The 19,079-nt window shown below is 37.9% G+C and overlaps 1 protein-coding gene across 3 annotated transcripts in view; it reads left to right on the forward strand.

Annotated features, from left to right (window-relative positions):
- Positions 1–19,079, forward strand: part of NALCN (sodium leak channel, non-selective) — a 431,975-nt gene that overhangs the window by 325,121 nt on the left and 87,775 nt on the right. For all 3 annotated transcript variants that reach the window (XM_075199955.1, XM_075199956.1, XM_075199957.1), the window contains 4 exons: positions 4,185–4,321; positions 9,282–9,423; positions 17,258–17,331; positions 18,608–18,709. In XM_075199955.1, coding sequence (XP_075056056.1) covers positions 4,185–4,321; positions 9,282–9,423; positions 17,258–17,331; positions 18,608–18,709 — 455 coding nt within the window. The remainder of the gene's footprint in view (positions 1–4,184; positions 4,322–9,281; positions 9,424–17,257; positions 17,332–18,607; positions 18,710–19,079) is intronic.

Consider the following 19,079-nt stretch of genomic DNA (forward strand, 5'->3'; position numbering starts at 1 on the left):
TAATAGTATGATCACAGGCTTCCAATACATTTTACTCATATTTAGATATCCAGGGCAATAATCCCCTTAAAGCCTTATATATTGATCCAGTTTGCAGTACCAGGCAAATGGTTTTCAAAAACATACTTATCAGATACCAAATGCACTCAAGACTTTGAAAGAACAGTGTATCATTAAAAAGCTATTTTTGCAATATGTTCAGAACAGATGAAAGTATTATGCTGTCTTGGGCTCAAAAAGACATGAAGCTTATTTATGAGTATTTCTCTGTCCAATGGGTGAATACTGTGGCAGCATTTAAATCCAGGAGTTTAGTCTCTTCTATCTTAACCTAACACCACATGATTGGCGTTTTAAAACCACTACTCATAAACATTATGAATATTCGACTCATAACTTTTCTTTTATTTGGGATGTAACAAAACACATTCCTTCAGGGGTGTATCTAGACTTTTCTTTTAGGGGTGGGGGGTGTGGCAGTTTATCTATTAATCCAGACCCCTCCCCCTCTCCAGTCCCAACTCCTCCCCCTCTCCAGTCCCAACTCCTGTAGGCCCTGTGCCCTACATCACTATGTGTCTTACAAATTAATGTATTTTAGTATACACGTCTGTCAGGTTTGTTCTTTGCTTTATTTTAAGTAAAACACTATATAGCTATAAAATCACAACAATAAGAGCAACAGATAACACATATGTCTGCCCCTTCATCACACTGCTGTTCCCATAATCACACTGTGCCCCATTCATCACACTGCTCCCCTTTCATCACACTGTATCCCCTTCAACACACTGGGCCTTATTATTACACTGCCCCCCCTCATTACACTGTGCCCCCATTACACTACCCCCTTCTATCACACCATTATTTCCTGCTTGCCTTCCTATGGTCTTCTTTTCTTCTGTCTTCTTTTCTGTCAGCTGCTCCTCTCAGCACAGCTCCTCACTGACAGAATTGGAATGTGATGATGGCATCTCGCCCAACAGTTAGTGAGCAGGGAGCCTCTGTCCTATTGCACTGGGGGCAGCAGTGTGCTAGGGGGGCACAATCACCCCAATCACTCCCCCCGGATCCGCCCCTGGTCCCCTTTCTTTCTCTTCTCAGTCTACTCTTTCACTCTTCACAGCCTGATGTACTACAGGTTCAATATCACCTCTTTACCAATGATGCCTATATCCACATTGGTTTTCCATGGCTAATCTATTCTGTTTTATTTATATTCACAGATAAACGTGAAACTTTTATTCATGGGATACACTTTAAAGCAGGGAGGACACCATAATGGAAAAGGGCAGCAACAAATTGCATGTTATATGAGCCACAGTCAACACTTAGGTGTCACCTCCAGTTCACATTTGATCATGTGTCATTCTCTTCAGTGTAGAGTGCACCCCTCTTTCTAGTGTCTGTCAGTTACTGTCACATACAAAGATCCAACTGCCTACACAACCCATTTTACTTAATTTCTACTTCAAGACTCACCTCTTTAGGATTTTCTCAGTTATGTTGGTAGATGGTAGACCCATCCACACATTACATATACCTATATTTTCCTTTCAAGTCATGCACTTGCTTACTATACCAAAGTATAACATTTTGGGGCCTATCCCTCTTCTACAATTCTCTTTGTCACTCTTCACCTCCTGATATTTCTAAATGCACAAATGCTCGTCATTTGTATGTTCTCCCCGTGCTTGCGTGGGTTTCCTCCGGGTGCTCCGGTTTCCTCCCACACTCCAAAAACATACTGGTTGGTTAATTGGCTGCTATCAAAAAAAAAAATTACCCTAGTCAGTCTCTCTCTCTCTCTCTCTCTGTGTATGTGTCTATATGTTAGGGAATTTAGACTGTAAGCTCCAATGGGGCAGGGGCTGATGTGAGTGATTTCTCTGTACAGCGCTGCGGAATCAGTGGTGCTATATAAATAAATGGTGATGATGATGATGATCTGTATTTTAAGATAGATCTTCTCCCTTACTCTACCACTACTTCTCCTTTACTGAACTACATTTATGTAACTCCCTACAGGGGTGTTTTATGAGTTTAGTGGGCTTGTGTGCAAGAGTAGTGCTTGCCTTCCAACATAACAAGTATACAAATGGAAGGATAGAAGAAACATCTAAGAAAGCCACAATAGATCAATTGTATTAAATAAAGCAGCACTTTGGCCTTGTTTCTTTGGGTAACTTGTCCACCATGAATGCAGAATAGATGAAACAAGTCACCATGTCCAGCAACAGATCAAGGACTCTTTTTATTATTGATTAAAATACAAATCTATTAACTTTTAGTTTTCGCGGATATAGAGCACTGCTGGTTATGGTTGTACTGAACTAAAATGGAAACAGTATCCACATATGTAACCAGTGATGCATTTCAAAGTGCAATACTTTTTCCTCAGAACATCAGATGCCCAAAACAAGGGAATGATGACTTGGAAATATATGTGACAAGGGAAGAATGGGAAGGGCATATGTAAAATAGGGGATAGACAATAGTTATGCAGCACTTATGTCCCCTCACTCTCATGATTTATTAAGGACAAAAATGAGGCTAAAAAAGTATTTTAAGAAAACAATTAAAGGGGGTGGTTGTAGAGTGATCATAGGCAGGACTTTGTAGCACCATTTTTACTCTTTCCATAATGCATGTTTATAGACCAACCAGCCCCCTGATTTTATGGGGCAATTTCCAAAATAATGAATATTACAATGCTACTCTTTATGCACTAAGTGTATTCAGGGGCTGGCTGGTCTGGGGGTAATAAGCTGCTGAGCCAAGTCTCACCCCCCCTCAACCAGGCTAAGATTTGCCAGTCAGCCCCTGGGTATATATGCGCAAAATGAAATATCTGCTTTGCACATATTTTGTGGTTTGTAAATGATCTTTACAAGCAAATGAAAACAAGGAAGAAACCCAGAAATCTAAGGCCATGTATTTAGTAACAATTGCAGCAAGCCATGTCTAAACAAATAAGTTGCAGTGGTCTCAAGGTGAAAACCCCAGCTAATCCCATATATTATGCATTCTGTTTAATCATTACCCATTTCTTCTTCCGCAAGGCTATCTATCGCATTAATTTTCTTATACAGAAGGTCCAGACCACAGATCGTTTTCTCAGACTTCTTATATAAAATATGTGACTTACAAACAGATGAAGGACTTTGGCTTTGGGCTAAAATCATACTTGCAACTTTCTAAAGTTGACTTCCAAGAGCCTGCTGGGGGAGGTGGGCGTGATGGGGGGGCTCCAAAATTTGCGTAATTTTGGACCCACCCCATGACATAATGACGCAAACGCGTCATTTTACAGCAGGGAGCGGGGCCAAACGCCACGATTCCCGGTGAATTGTGGCGTTGTGGACCTAATTCTGCCCACTTCACTAGGAAGTGGGCAGATGCAGGAGATTAAAACAGTCTCATGACACTAGTCTCCTGTATATTTTTTGCTTTGTTTGACAACCAAAGGGTGTAACTGAGTGTATGAAATGTAAAGTAAGGTTTAATTTTTGTATGTAACCGTTCATCTAGATGATGTAATAGGGATACAAGCCATGTACAATTACAAGTACATGGTTTAACAGGCGAGAGGGATTCCAAATGTAGTCCTTCATCAAAATATTAATATTCTATGTATAAATATACTCTACAAATACTATATACTGCATATATAGCAAATAGTATATACTGTATATGTCCTGCTCAGGAAATGTCTACACATCACACTGTACTGCATGCATTAGTCAGTGCATGCACTTGTGCAGTGCTGAAAATTGTCATGCAAACAGCTTCTCTATGTATTCTAATCAGTAAGTCTGGTATAGATTGGGGATTCCAGACAACTGTAATCACCCATGCACTTCCATGGAGGTACATATTCCCTTCAAATTGCACATGTTTCAGTGCGTGTTAATGCTTATGAAATTACCAATGCTTTTAAATAAACAACATATACACATCTTTATACACTAATTAAGTTGTATTTATACCAATTGTGTTTATACTTTTGTAAAAAAATATTTTGTCTGAAATGGTCTTTTACCGTGTGCTGTAAACATATATATAATGTACAAAATTAAACATAATGCCTTTTCCTCAGTGACTAAAGTAATGTTACTTTGCTGCCATCTTCTGTTTCTTGCGATCAGTGCTTCAATATTTTTTCTCTTCATGTCTTTGTTCAGTTGAAACAAAGTGAAGCAAACGCTGACACCAAAGAAAAATTACCATTACGCCTCCGGATCTTTGAAAAATTCCCCAACAGGCCGCAGATGGTGAAAATCTCCAAACTTCCTTCTGATTTCACAGTTCCCAAAATAAGGTCATTTTTGTTTTAAATGCTTTTTCTGCATTTCCCACAGTGGATGTTTCATACAATTACACCCAGTCTGCATTACAGCATATTATATATACCATCTGTGCATTAATATTTACCTTAAGTATGTACGCCTTCATAAGGATAAATACAAATGTTGTAAAATCATTTAAATATTTGATTTAGATAAATTAACAATAAATTAGAATTGGAAACAGAAATATAAATGGTCAGCCCATATTGACACTTTGGTCCTATGCTTTTCTTAAACATCCCGGTTCCTGTGTTAATCTCAATTACATTGTTTGTCATATGTAGCTGAAGCATTAGTTTCTGTCACGACCAAACCAACCTGGGCATGTATAACATATGGGTGTTAAAGGGTGGACAATTTCTTAGCAACAGACTAACCCCACAAAACTGCCAATTTCTAAAATAATTTTGCAACTTTTAAACATCTCTTCTTTGCCCAGCCCCCCCCTTTACTTATGACATTAGAATGGAGGTGTGCTGGTATGCTAATTTGTATTAAGTCTATTTTATTGCACTTTGGTTTCATAACACTTCTAGCAATGAATTCTGTAACTAGGATATCTTTGTTCAGGAACATAACAGCAATGTAATACTAAGACCACAAGACAAGTGATGGTATTCTGCAAATGCATAGGAAACATGAAAATGTTATATAGATTCCTTGGTAAGCTACATTATCTCTGTCACTTCCTTATGGCACTGGTATCTATTAATGACACATGTCATTTGGCTAGTTTCACTGGTTACAAATATATACAGTACATTATCAAACATTGATTATAGAAGGTATAACTTTGATGTATGTTGTTTTTTCTTTATATATAATCCACTTGGAGTGAACACAGCTATTATCCAGTGTGACTACAAAGTAATACCCAAATCATTTGACATCTGTGGCGCTGCACAATAAACCATAGTTCACTGGTCATCTAGACACTCAAGTCTCTCTGCATAAACACTCTGGCTAGGTGACACAAAGCAGGTCCTCTGAAGCAATATAAACATACCTTAACCCCTTGTTTACTTACACATAATGATTTCACATGTTAAAACAATTCTTATCTTTTGGAGTGATCATGACCACATTAGTATATTATTTTCCTAATTCCTGATTAGGCCATAATCATGACAGGTGCTATTGGTTATATATGGTATGTGCACCTCACTTTTTTTGTTTAAATGTATTATGTATTGTCTTTGGAATTTTTGACTTGCAATAGAAGTAACTTATTCAATCTAAAATAGTTCCACAGCCCGGGCCTGATTAAGGGTGTAGACAGCCCTAAGCTAATACACTCACTGCCCCCCGTTGCGTCCCATTCCAGGCTAATATATGGAAAGGTAAAAGCAAACATTTCCTTAATTTAAAATCCAGCTTCTTTCACCCCCCTCCACCCACCAATGTTTATGTTCCCATGTTTTCGAAATGCAGCTCCACCTGGCTTTTTGAAAGGGCGCGGTATTTTGTCACTGGTTTAGTTGTCATTAAAATCAGAACTGTACAGTAGAATGAACGAACACTGCTGAGGGTGAGGATGTGAAGGTGGAGAGGGCTGTCATGTCTGTGCCTGTTGCCCTCTTTCCTACTGGCTTATCCTCAAGCATCCGCCCAAATATGACTCACTGTCTTTACCCTTCACTATGGAATACGTCAACATTAAAATCTTACTTAATTTTTCTTTCTTGAGAACAACTATTTTCCTATAGTTTAAAATTAATTTAAGTTTATACATCTTCCTGCCACAGTTTTGCACCCGCCAAAAATGTTGCAAACCCACCCCCTTGAAACGCCTTGCACTCTAAGCTGCAGTCTAGCCAGCCTATCAGATAATCAGGCCCTGTCCAGAACCTACCCCAACAACCCATAGATAACTATAGCATGTTTTAATAGATGTAACTAAGTAAGTTTTCTTACCTTATAGCTACATTCCAGTTCTCTGCTACTGCTGCAAGCAGTGTCCTTCTCCTTTGACCTGCTCTAAGCTGTTATAATTACAGCATTTGACAGAGTTCATGGGTCCAGTTTCCTCCAGGTTCCCCTGCCACCTATATTACCCACACGCTAATGTAACACATTTAACCCTCTCCCATGTAACACTGACTATTGGCCTACAAGCGACTCCAGACTGCTGTAAGACATAGCATGAAGAAAATATGTGAAATAAAATATAGTTAACAGTGGAACATTATGAAGTGAAATATGACATTTTATATTATTTATTTTTATGATCTCTTGTGTAGCAGTCAGAGTTATAAGTGGTAAACTGTATGTATACTGCTCTGAATGAAATTGATCACATTACTAACAATAATTACTCAACAGTATTCTAGTGCAATAATTCTGTGAAGACCATCAAACTCATTCCCAAGTGACTCAGCAGGCATTGCATAAAACTCAAGTCCACTTTATCAAAGGCCTTTTCTGTAGATAAGAGCATATGCAGAATGGTGGAATGTGAAGCTAACCTTATTTATTCAACATTATTCTAAAACTATAGACATTGAGGGTACTTTGCAATGCTAGAACACTGCACATGTTTGTAATGCATAACTAAAGGGTCAGGATTCATTTTTTGCCCCCCCCCCAGGTCGTTTCTGCTACCCCCTTATTCTCACCACTGACAAAGCACTTCATGCTCAGAGTGTCCCTCGCATCAGCTGTATAAAATAAATAATTATAGACTATTTAGATTATTCTATTTTTTCATTTTAATGATCATAATATTTTTTCTATTCATATATTAAATTTTTTCATTGGTATCACCAGACAATCCCTATTGTAGTAACTAGTTCAATAAGACAGTGCATACACAGAGAGAAGCATGAGCATGTTGCTTAAAGCATTTACTTAGATCTTGTGCAAGTAGGGCTATGCAACAAAAACATGTTACCAAGGTGGTGTCAGCCAAGTAATAAAACTCCCAGTATATTGAGGAACTGTTGTAATGTGTTGAAAAAGGTTGGGCTAACACATTAAGTGAAAATTGAACAGTTGTGTCTTAGCACTAACGATGTTGTGAGTGTAAAAGTTGTAATGATCATTCATACTCCAAAAGTACAGTATCAGCTATATACTATGTGTAGTGTTAGGATATATTTTCTCTATATCACATGTGAGAAGTAGTTAATCCTTGTCTACTTAAAACCAATACAATTTGGTTAAGGTCTATGCAGGGTATGATTAAGGGTTCAGACCGCCCTAGTCTAATATTCTTGTAACACCAAACTAATAAGCTTCCTTCACCTGCCACCAATCATCATCATCATCACCATTTATTTATATAGCGCCACTGATTCCGCAGCACTGTACAGAGAACTCATTCACATCAGTCCCTGCCCCATTGGAGCTTGCAGTCTAAATTCCTTAACATACACACAGACAGACAGAGACAGAGTGACTAGGGTCAATTTGACAGCAGCCAATTAACCTACCAGTATGTTTTTGGATTGTTGGAAGAAACCGGAGCACCCAGAGGAAACCCACGCAAACACGGGAAGAACATACAAACTCCACACAGATAAGGATATGGTCGGGAATTGAACTCATGACCCCAGCGCTGTGAGGCAGAAGTACAAACCACTTAGCCACCGTGCTGCCCAATGTTTGCATTTGCATGTTTAGAAAGTCAGCTTCACTTGATTTTTTAAATAGGTCACAGCATGTTTTACTTATTGTAGCCCAGTCTCAATACCACGGTATCTGTGGTTTTCGTTAAACATAACTTAATTTCGTCGAACAAAGGGTAGACGTCTTCATCTTTAGCGTCTTTATCCACATTAAGACACCTATTTTGTTCAAAAGCAGGACTAGTTTCATATTTTTATTTAATGTACTGCCGTGTTCGCCACAAAAGTTGCAGAGGTAAATGCATATTGAGCCTCAGGAATCAACCTGACATCAGATATCAGCCATTCAAGGGATTCCTCCTTGAAGGTTGAGCTGTTATTTTTAAGCAATGGCTCAATGACATCTGAAGGACACACTTCTGGTTGATCTGAGAACCTCACCTGAAAGTCCATTGCCACAGTACACAGCCTTACCTACAATCTGAATTGCTATTCGGTCCCTTGTAACTCTTGTTCAGAAACCCAATTAAGTCTTTCCCCAAATCCTTCATGAAGCTTTAGCAAAATATATGTGGTCTGCTGTAGATTTTGCAGTGCAGCTAAAAGCAATGGAGGAGAAGCTGATTAGTGAGAAGTTGGTGGGTAGGGTACATAAGGAGGAAGCTAGTGGGCAGGGATGCTTGTAATGTAAAATTTGGTGGGCATCTAAAAAAGAAGAGTGGGCAGGGGCATGTGTCCAGAGCTATCCTTTTAGATGCCATCACTTGTTTTGATGTTGCTAGGGTAATCTCATCTATCATTATGTACTTATTCAAAAAAGATGTTAATGTGACTGAGGTATGGGATGTAGTGGATAGAGGAGTAATGTCTGCATTTTCCCTGCAACAGAGTCTGCAGACTCAAAAGTACCCTTTGTTCTATTATGACCACTTGACTTGAGTAGGATTGTTCCTACAAATGAAAAGTCCCCTATTAAGAACAGACCTTAATTAGTTTGATCATATTTAATTTGTGTTCTGATTCTTATTTAAAAATATGTTTTTGTGAAACTAATTGTTTTACAGAGGTCTGTTTGATGGAAAGTGGATGTGTGCTTTAATTATATTTAATTATATTATTTACAATTTCACTGACATTTTATTTTATCCTTTACATTTTGATGACTCTTTAGCTTTAGATATTATTGTCAGAAACTAACCTCTAAAAGGATTGCCATGCTGAGACTTTAGTTGCACAACATATTTAGAGCCTCAGGCTTCCCATTCTGATTTAAACCATGACCACCTACAATCATTATTGTTTTTGTCCTGCTATTCTATTGTATTTCCAATGGCTATTTAACATTGCTTCTGTTTTTTTCCCAAAGGGAAAGTTTTATGAAGCAATTTATTGACCGGCAACAGCAGGACACTAGTTGCTTACTGAGAAGACTTCCATCAGCTTCTTCTTCTTCCTGTGATCACTCTAAGCGATCTGGAATTGAGGAAAATAAGTACATTGACCAAAAGGTAAAAATATGCCTTGTTTCTGTCTTGATTTTTTTCATGTATTTAAAGAAATTTTCCACTTCCGTTCCTACAGCTATAATATATTCGTTTTTACATGCCCTCCTTTCACTATTGCTACATTTTCCATATTACTTCAGGAGCAGAACAGGGACCCAAAGCAAATGTGGATTGGAGTTGGCGATACCGCTCTAACCTCTCAGACCCCTGCTCTACTCCCATAAGAGTATAGCAGGAGCCTCTTCTGAGCATGCACCATGCGGCCCATGTGACCTCTGAGCATGCACCATGCGGCCCATGTGACCTCTGAGCATGCTCCAGCTCAGGCGAGGCATCTGCTCTGCTCTTTTGATTAGAGACCTCATGGGGGGCTCTCACTCTCTTATATCCAGAGCTGAGCTGAGCTGAGCTGTGTCCTATTCAAATATACTGAAATTAACCTCCCTGACCTAGATGATATAAAGAACTTGGCGAGATACATAAATAAGCCAGGAAGTTAAAGGCAAGGTATTTAATAGAAAGGTCCAGGAGTGCAGACACAAACCAATGATTTTTCTAAAGATGGAGAAGCCCTTTGCCACTAAGGAATCAGTATACACCAAAGGGCTTGTCCACATTTTAAGTTGTTTAATGCTGCATTGAATGACTTGGTCCTTCCCTTCCCTGGGGGCCCCGGTTGCAGCTCTGTGTCAGAGCAGGAGGACCAATCAATAGCGACAATCATGTGGCTTGCAATTGGTCTACTTCATGCTCACACCCCAGCCATTTTAAATGTTCAGCTGCTTAGGTGGGAGTGAAGCTTTAAGATCGTTTGTACTGCAGTGTACCCTGTTTAAGCAATCCAAATTCTGTTATAAATTGAATCCCAACATCAGAAGAAATTCTGTTAGAAGTGAAAGAGGCTTCCAACATGTGAACTCTAAAATCACTCGATATTCTTTTTATTGCAATGTGCAATTGAATCTGACTCCTCTCCTTTAGTAAAATCAATTACCGATTTACTATTCTCAATACAACATGTATTCATTGTTGCTCTTCTGCAATAATTTCTTTGACCGTAAAATAGAGAATAAATTATGTGAATATAGGCAGAACAGGCCATAAGTGGCTTAATATAGCTTAATAGAGATGCATATTGAACATGGAAACATTTTCTATAGTCATGCATAATCTCTGGGGATTACAATACTTTTCAAAATTTGTATTCATTCATAGTTGTTGAAACGTGTAAATGGAAATGTGTTATGTGGTGGGTCAGAGGAAGATTATTCATCACATACAGCAATTTGTGTGGGAAGGATGTTAAAGAATTACCAGCAAAGAGAATTCTGGGAACTCATTTCAAGGCTAGAAATAATACAGACTTTGAACTTCATATCCTAAATAATTATACAACTGCAAATGAAAGGTACAATAAATAATTTAAACTTATACTTGGATTTGGAAAATGAATGAGTATTACCCCAAAAAACTAAAGTGTAGTATCTATAGCTTTTGTTTCTACTATCTATCTACAGTAGCTATTTCTAGACCAGAGGTTCTCAAGAGCTGACACTTTTTAGGGAAATTTTGTGTGACCATGACAAATATTTGTGGCTGCCTTGAAAACCACTGTGCATTGTGGGTACAGCTAAAAGATTCAAACACTGACATTGGCTGAGTTTGTTGTCTTTTTCTGTAGTGAATTTCAACAGTCAATTGAATGTTGATTTTTACTGGAGGAAAAGCAGCCAGAACTATGAATGGTAACTTCTAATCAATGTACCCAGCTGGTCTGAGTTCCAGCTGTAAGTGGTGGCATTGTGTCATGAGAGGGGTGCAGTGGTCTGCACTGTATCCTAGTCAAAAGGGTATTGCATTATGTATCAGTCAATGGGATTTGCATTGTGTACTGATCAAATGAGACTGAAGAACTCATATTAGGTACTGCATAATATTTTGGTCACTGGAACCTGCTTAACAAGCTGGTAAAGATTATATCTTCTTAAAGAACATTTCCATATTTTGAGCATATCTTTTATTTTCACCAGAAATGTCAAATCACCTTTATAGATGCACAAATATCTTTTCACTGTACTGTAGAATATATAGCTTCCGTTAAGTGTATCATATGCAGTGGAGCACAGCTAGCAGCCCCCGGGCTACAGCTGTCCAGCAGGAGGCTGAACAGATACAGAAGACCCAGAGCCGGATTAAAGGAATGGAGGCCACTGGGCTAAGGGGGCCTCCATGCCCCTGTGAGCTGCCCACACCTGTGAGGCCCCCCGTGAGCCACCCGCCGCCCCCCACCCCAAGTGCTTACCTCTTTCTGTTGCCCTGTCACTGTAGTCCTTCCACGGCACACTGTAAGCTCCTTACTGAGAAGATCTTGTGAGAGTGAGACTCACGAGATCTCCTCAGTAAGGAGATTACTGAGCGCTGCGGACAGACTACAGTGACAGGCTCAGCAGCATTGATCGAGCCGGGGGCGCCCACGCCCCTGCACCAATCAATAATGCCGCTGAGCACTGTGAAGGGCCCCCTGGATGCCCACTTAGACCTTGGGTTAATCCGGCCCTGCGGAGACCTAGGACCTCCACATCAGATATCCTACTTTCTCTCCTGGGTACCCCTGTATCTGCCAGTATCCCTTCCAGCTCCAATTCATGAGGTCAGTCTGACAGCGAATCAGAATGAATGACACTCGGCCAGACTGTTCCTGGCCGAGTGTTGCTATAGGGGGAAGTATATATTTAGTGGTAATTTGTTACTACAAGTTTAGGAAACTGTTGCTACAGAAGTCATGGGGGATTGTGTTACTACAGGGGTGGAGGATGTGTTACTGTAGAAGTGAGGAAGGCTAAGGCTAATGTTACAAGGCAGAAATATGGCTCGCTTCTATGTCACATGGCCATGCCCACTACATGGGATGCCCCCCCCCCCCCCTCTGGTGTCCTATAGGAACTTTTTAACAATGGTAAGAGGTATGGCATAACAGAGGTATAACTGCAAAGAGGTTATTTTTCTCTATACTAAACTCTATGTACTTTACATATTTAAGCAAGATTTTTATTGATATCAGATGAGTATTATCTCCTAATTTGGCTCTGAGGCCAAAAAAAGGTTGTGCACCCCTGATCTGTTGGATCTCTGGCTAATCATGATCAGCAAGACAGCACTGTGTCTGGGTCACACATCCACCACCAGCTACCTGGACTAACACATTTTAAGATTGAAATGTTCCTTCAATGTCCAGTAAAGAGGCTATTTTGTCATTACTGTGATGAAATCAAATATGATAGTATACAAATAATAAATATTTAATCCAATATATTGAGTGGTTTCTTAGATGTTTTTTTACCTACAAATATAGCTAATCATTGTTTGTTATAATTCTCTCTTCATTTCACATATTCTTTAAATGAACCTGTAGGGTATGTCAGTGAAATATTTTAATAGATATGGTATGTATGCATGAGAATAATAAAAGTACATGGCTTTTTTACAGTTGACATGGTTAAATTACATAATCCACACAAACACTTTTTGAGAATGCTGAGCAGCTTGTCCTGCTTCCTGTTGATAACAAGCATTGGCAGTTGGTTCTATCACTGTTTTGATAATCAAAGTATATCCTTTGGGAGATCCATCATAACATGCAATACAGTCACTCCGTTGAATATGAAATATGTCTTGATTATCGTGTGATAGTTGAATTCAAAACATTTCTATATTAATAAATATATGAAATACTGCACAACAAAGCTGATTCATTTTAATTGTGTGGCAGATTTCAATCCCATTGATTTTGAATAGCTCTCATTAAGTCCCAAAATATTGTGATAATTGCATAATACATGCACCGTCAAGCTGCTTCTGACCTTAATCAATCCGGCCATTCATTGTGGTGATTCATAGGTAAAAAAAAAACCTGCTAAATGATGTCTCGGTAACCATGGCTTTGAAAGTTCATTCTGCAATTAGTGTAAGATTGATAACCGAGATTTAAATATATCTGACCTTTTCTTTCATACATAGAGACAGAATATAATATCTTTGGAGCCAATCGTGTTTGTTTACAGCACATTCCTTTTATTAGTAAGATGAATTGCATTGCACATTGCTATACTACCATCTGTAACCATTTCACAAAATTAACGTTTGAACTAATAAATCAGACATTTATTTGCTTACCATAGCTCTTATAGACTAAAGCAATAAAAAATACAAACTTGCAAGCAACTATTTGGGCTGGCTGCATTAAAGTGGGTCTGTCAGTATGAATTCAAATTTTCTGATTCTGTAGTACACCTCGGACACCCTCTACTTTAGACTCTCTCCCTGTCCCCAGATACCCTACCCTATCCAGGGGTGCAGAGAAAGGGGGGGGGGGGCGTTAACAAGCTAGAGGGCCCTGGCCTGCCCTACCTGTATAGTGGGAGGATCTACCAACCTGGTGTGACCACACACCCTTCTGTGTCTGTGGAACGGGCCCCAAGATGTTGCTGTAGATGTTTGCATGTAAATGGAATAATACTTCCTCAAAAAATAATCCCTTAAAATTAGATTTACTTACTACTTACTAACCTTAATAAACTGACGCCTCAATCATTTTTTCCATTGGCATTGTAAACATCAGAAAATGAAGAGAATATTCAGCTACAGTAGTACCAGTAACGTAGATCAACCACCTTTAAAATCTCACAATGAACCTCACAACTACTCCCAACATCTGTTGCTGGCTGGACTAATATTCATGAGAATGCATTCTATCACTAGTGATATCACTAAGGCACTTCACGTGTTCTAGTGCATTGCTGAACTGTGCTGTAAAAAATATTTGATCAGCCCACAAAATGGATTCCTCCAATGGGCCCCATTTGATATGCACCACAACAAAAGTGTTGGTTTTGCACCAATACAACTTGATGGTCCACACAGCACACTTCAGTGCACACTCCTACTCTCTGCTTTCTGGAGATGCCTCTGCAAAATAGCAGTGTGTGTAAGTGTGCAGAAGATGTAAGTGCAAACATCCCATCCAAGTCCAACCTCCTGTCTTTTTGGTACCACCCTGTTCAATAAATTCAACGTTTCCCTTAAAATGCTGCTTGATTTAGCCTCATATAGGTATTAAATTAATCAGAGTGGGGGAATATTAGGAGTGTCTTTATTATTTTGTCTAAGTTTTTTATTACATTGTTTATAGTGCCCCAAGAAATGTATTTCTGGAGGCATAAAAAGGGTTCCATTAAAAGTATAGAGCAAAACCATAAGACAGCCAGCACAGACCTGGTGCAACATTTAAATCCTTTTGCAGAGTGAAAATGGCTGTGTGCTCCTCCATGCAGCAAGTAATGCTCAAAAAATCTCCACCCCTTTATATAATTTCAGTACTCTTGCTCTGTGATGGAAATCTCATTTTTGCATTGCTCCTCAAAACATAGTGCACCAGAGCACCCTTTCCGTACTTTGTAAGGAACATCCTCACTCTGCTCACCTCCTCCCTTCAGCCTGGAAAAACTTCTGTCAAGTGGGTGTAAAGCTGATTTTACAGTATACATCAGACAGGTTGTGCTATGTAAATGGCCCCAGTGAATACCAATACACTTAGGGTGGTATCTACTAAAGGTTGATTTTCCAATGTTATTTAAATTGTTCAAAATCGCTATAAATCACCACAAAAAAAAAATCTACTCTCTAAAACACAAAGCACTGATTTGTAGAAATTTCTGTCAATGTTAAAAGGTGGCCTCGCCAACGATGAATCTCAGAACTTTTCCTAGTAATTTCAATGAGCCCTTCCGTTTCTATTGTTTCCACTCCATTGAAATGAGTGGGTACATTGAAATGAATGAGAAAAGTCTATGGAGTTTTCCTTTGCTAGTCAAATGGTTAAGACATTTGGGCACCTTTCTGGCCTTGTCTGGTGAGTTCTAAATGATCCTGCATTTTTTGTGTGTTACAATGTCCCCAACAGCGATAATTAGTTTTTTACCACATCAGTTGAGTTTCAGAAGCCCTTTAATTGGGTGGCTTGTCTAGGAATGGAAACTCCATAGACAGAGCTTTTTGAAAATGTATTTCAGTGGAGTTATTAGTGCACCTGTGGAAACTGAAATAAATGGTTTTGAACTAATCTCAAATGTCTTAAACCACTGTAAACATTTTTGACAATTTCCAAAATGTAATTTCATAGATTCATCTGTTCCATACATATCACAGAGAAATCGTGCATTTCAATGATTTTGTGAACTTATTTGAGAATTTGAAAATGGAATTGTATAGCTTGATTTTCTTTTAATAGATTTTGTGATTAGGAAATCAACCTGTATATCACAAAACGACTATTTTTACAAATCAACCTTTACTTGATAACTTCCTTGATGATAATGTTTTTACAATGAATTACATGAAAGACAGAAACAAAACAGACTGTAACTATGCAGAGCACTACACTCGTGCTGTGCTTTGTAAATTAACCTTAACATTGTTTTACGTAGCTCCAGTACTCTTCCTCTACTACAAGAACAGTGCTTTATTAACCTATGTACTTTTTGAGTATTCACATTTATATAAATCTACGGGCTTAACAAAATAAACTTGTAATAGTACTTGTGTAGGTTTGAGTTTGTAGTGTGGTGGTATTAGCTTTGATGTCAGAGTGTATGGGTTATTTAAGTTTGTGATGTTTTTGAGTATGTATACAGAAAGTGAAAATGTATATTTACCATCGGCACGAATACAAATCTGTCTAATCCCTGCTCAACTCCTACATTGCCCTCCCCATATTAAAATTATTCGCTAGCATCTGTAGGGATTATTGAGTTAAGTATATCCCATTTGTCCAACCCATCAACCTATTTTACCAAAAAATAAGCCCACAATTTGTACATTATATGAAGCCTCACCTAACCCATCATTTGTATTATCATTACTCTTTATGCATGTTTATTTTAATTAATTTTATATTTATTTTGTTTATGAAATTCACTAATCCCTTGCGTATATCACTAAGTGCCTAGGGCTTATATATCTGGTTTATATTATTACTCTTTATTTACATATAAAGGTTTATCCAACAATTTGGTAAGAATCCAATTACCCTAGTATATATTTGGGTTGTGGGAGCAAATCTGACTATCCAGTTTAACACAGACATGGGGAGAATATACAAACCCCTGCATATTACACTCTGATCAGAGTAGGAAAAGCTCAGAATGTTGACCACTATGCTACTGGGCTGTGAAGGAGAAGCTCCATGTTGACTTGAACTGTACATGAAGATATTGCAAATGATGACATTGTATTCACTATTTGGAAGAGTGAGTTCCAAATATTACCATCAGTTATTACAATATGAACATTAAATTAGGTATACTGTTTTGGCTGTGATTAATAATATTACCTTGCATAATACTAGCCTTACCTCATACAAGTACTGTCAATTTTGTACAATTATGTCTAAAAAATATTTGTTCAATTTTGAAAATAAGCACTTCATCCTGTATATTAGGAGATGCTGGTGCCCCACTCTTGCAGTTGTTGTTGTTGTGTGAAAAAAAAAAAATCTTAAGAGGTGCCTTCTCCTTTTCTAAGTAAATAGATTGCACATTGTTATGATTTTCTTTGCAGCTTAAAAATAAATTATTTTATCTGTAAAATACCAATCAATGAAAATCAGAGCACTACCTGTCATTTCATGTTATCTATGACCTGTAGAAGGATATCTACAAAATGTTATAGTAAACTCACCCAAAAAAATGATTTATCAGAGAGTAAATTTTGCAGAATTTATGGTTTACATGCAAATAAAGGAGTTTTTGAATTTAATCAATAAATGTATTCTGTTTTGTAGCTACGCAAATCAGTTTTTAGTATCAGAGCAAGGAATCTCCTGGAAAAGGAAACCGCAGTAAATAAAATCCTCAGGTAAGAAACATATATTAAAACTGATTTAGCTTCCACAATATCCTTTAACTTGGCTCAAGCTGAATTTGAGTTGTGAAAAAAGCGTCACTGAAAATTGCTCTGAGCAGCCGCTAGCTGAAATATACAATTAAGAGATGTCTGAATGTTATAATGCACACCTGGTGATTTGTTATTAAAATTCATATATATTCAACATTTATTATTCAGTGTTGTTGATGTTAGTAAGAAATGTAATCTTGTATGGGTGGTAAGTTTAGCTCTTTTTCAGATGTTGCTTGGTGCCTCAGGGTCATACTGTGAGCTGCGATAGAGCACTCATTGGGTTCTTTTAGTTTGAAAGGGGCTCCCACTGGGAAGAAATGAGTGCTGACGATTTTAGCTGATTGCTTATAAGCTTTACTGTTACAATAATGCGGGATAACACATATAGTGCTCTATATCACCTCTAACAAAGGCATTTCTTCCAAAGCAGATCTCATCATTCAAGTGTAGGGTTTTAAGGGCTGCTACTCTCTTTATCCTGGGCCCCCAGAGGGACCAGTCCCAGATGTCCTGCTAAACACACTGGACCTGATTCATTAAGGAAAGTAATACAAAAAAAGAGTATGTTTTGTCCTGGACAAAACCATGTTTCAAGGCAAGGAGTGCGAATTAGTTTATTATTTTGCAGATGAGATAAATACTGGCTGCTTTATCATGATATACACAAATACTTGATACCTTTATTTGTACACTGAAATTTAAAGTTGATTTAGAATGTGCCTTACCCCAACTATAAATCTGCCATCACATTTTAAATTTGTCTCCCCCTCCATTGGAACATGGTTTTGCCAAGGTGCAAAAGTTACTAATTTTTTGGCTTTACATTCCTTAATGAATCAGGCCCACTTACTGTAGAAATACATATTAGTTTTCATGCAAAATTACATGTGATGCATCCATGTTATTACTGCACATCAGACAAGGTAGTGCGGCCACAGCTTAGGGTTTAAGAAGTGTACAACTAACATTTTTAAACGATTGCATTTTCATTAAATATAGTTTTACTGATCTTATAAAAAAAACTTCTGCAGCCTGTTCCTGGAGAATGGATGGTGTTAGAGAAAAAAAATCTGGAAAATGAAAATTCCCCTTTTTGGGGATGTATATTTTTTCACCTATATGACAGAAAAGTATATGTTTCCATTTGTAATATCTTCTAGCCCACTACTGGGGCTATATATCGTTTCATGTTGTACAGTGTAATTTATTTTCCTTTGCAAATCATTTCTTTCAGAGCGTGCACAAGGCAGCGCATGCTGAGTGGTTCATTTGAAGGGCAGCCTGCTAAGGAAAGATCAATCCTTAGTGTGCAACATCATATACGCCAAGAGAGAAGGTAACTTTAGTCTGAAAGTATCACATTTTCTGATATTTTTCATCTTCCTAAACTATCACATTTTCTGATTTATTATCCATCCATTACAATGTTGCAGAAACTACTGGAACTTTCCACATAAAAAGTCGACACTTTCCTTTAGAAATGCTGTTCTAGCATATATTCTTATAAACGTCATATAGTGACATGCAACAGGGCTATCAGATTAAAGATCAAGGATAGTATTGCTTTATTTGCTTAATTTGATTTTACATCATTTTAAGAGGACATCAGAGATGATCATTGTAAGTGACATGCTTTTGAAAGACCTTACATAGATTTTTGAATTTTTTTTTAATTATCAATTATTGCAAATTTTGTTTGTTGTTTC

This window comes from Mixophyes fleayi, chromosome 2 (assembly GCF_038048845.1).
Source record: "Mixophyes fleayi isolate aMixFle1 chromosome 2, aMixFle1.hap1, whole genome shotgun sequence".
NCBI lineage: Eukaryota > Metazoa > Chordata > Amphibia > Anura > Limnodynastidae > Mixophyes > Mixophyes fleayi.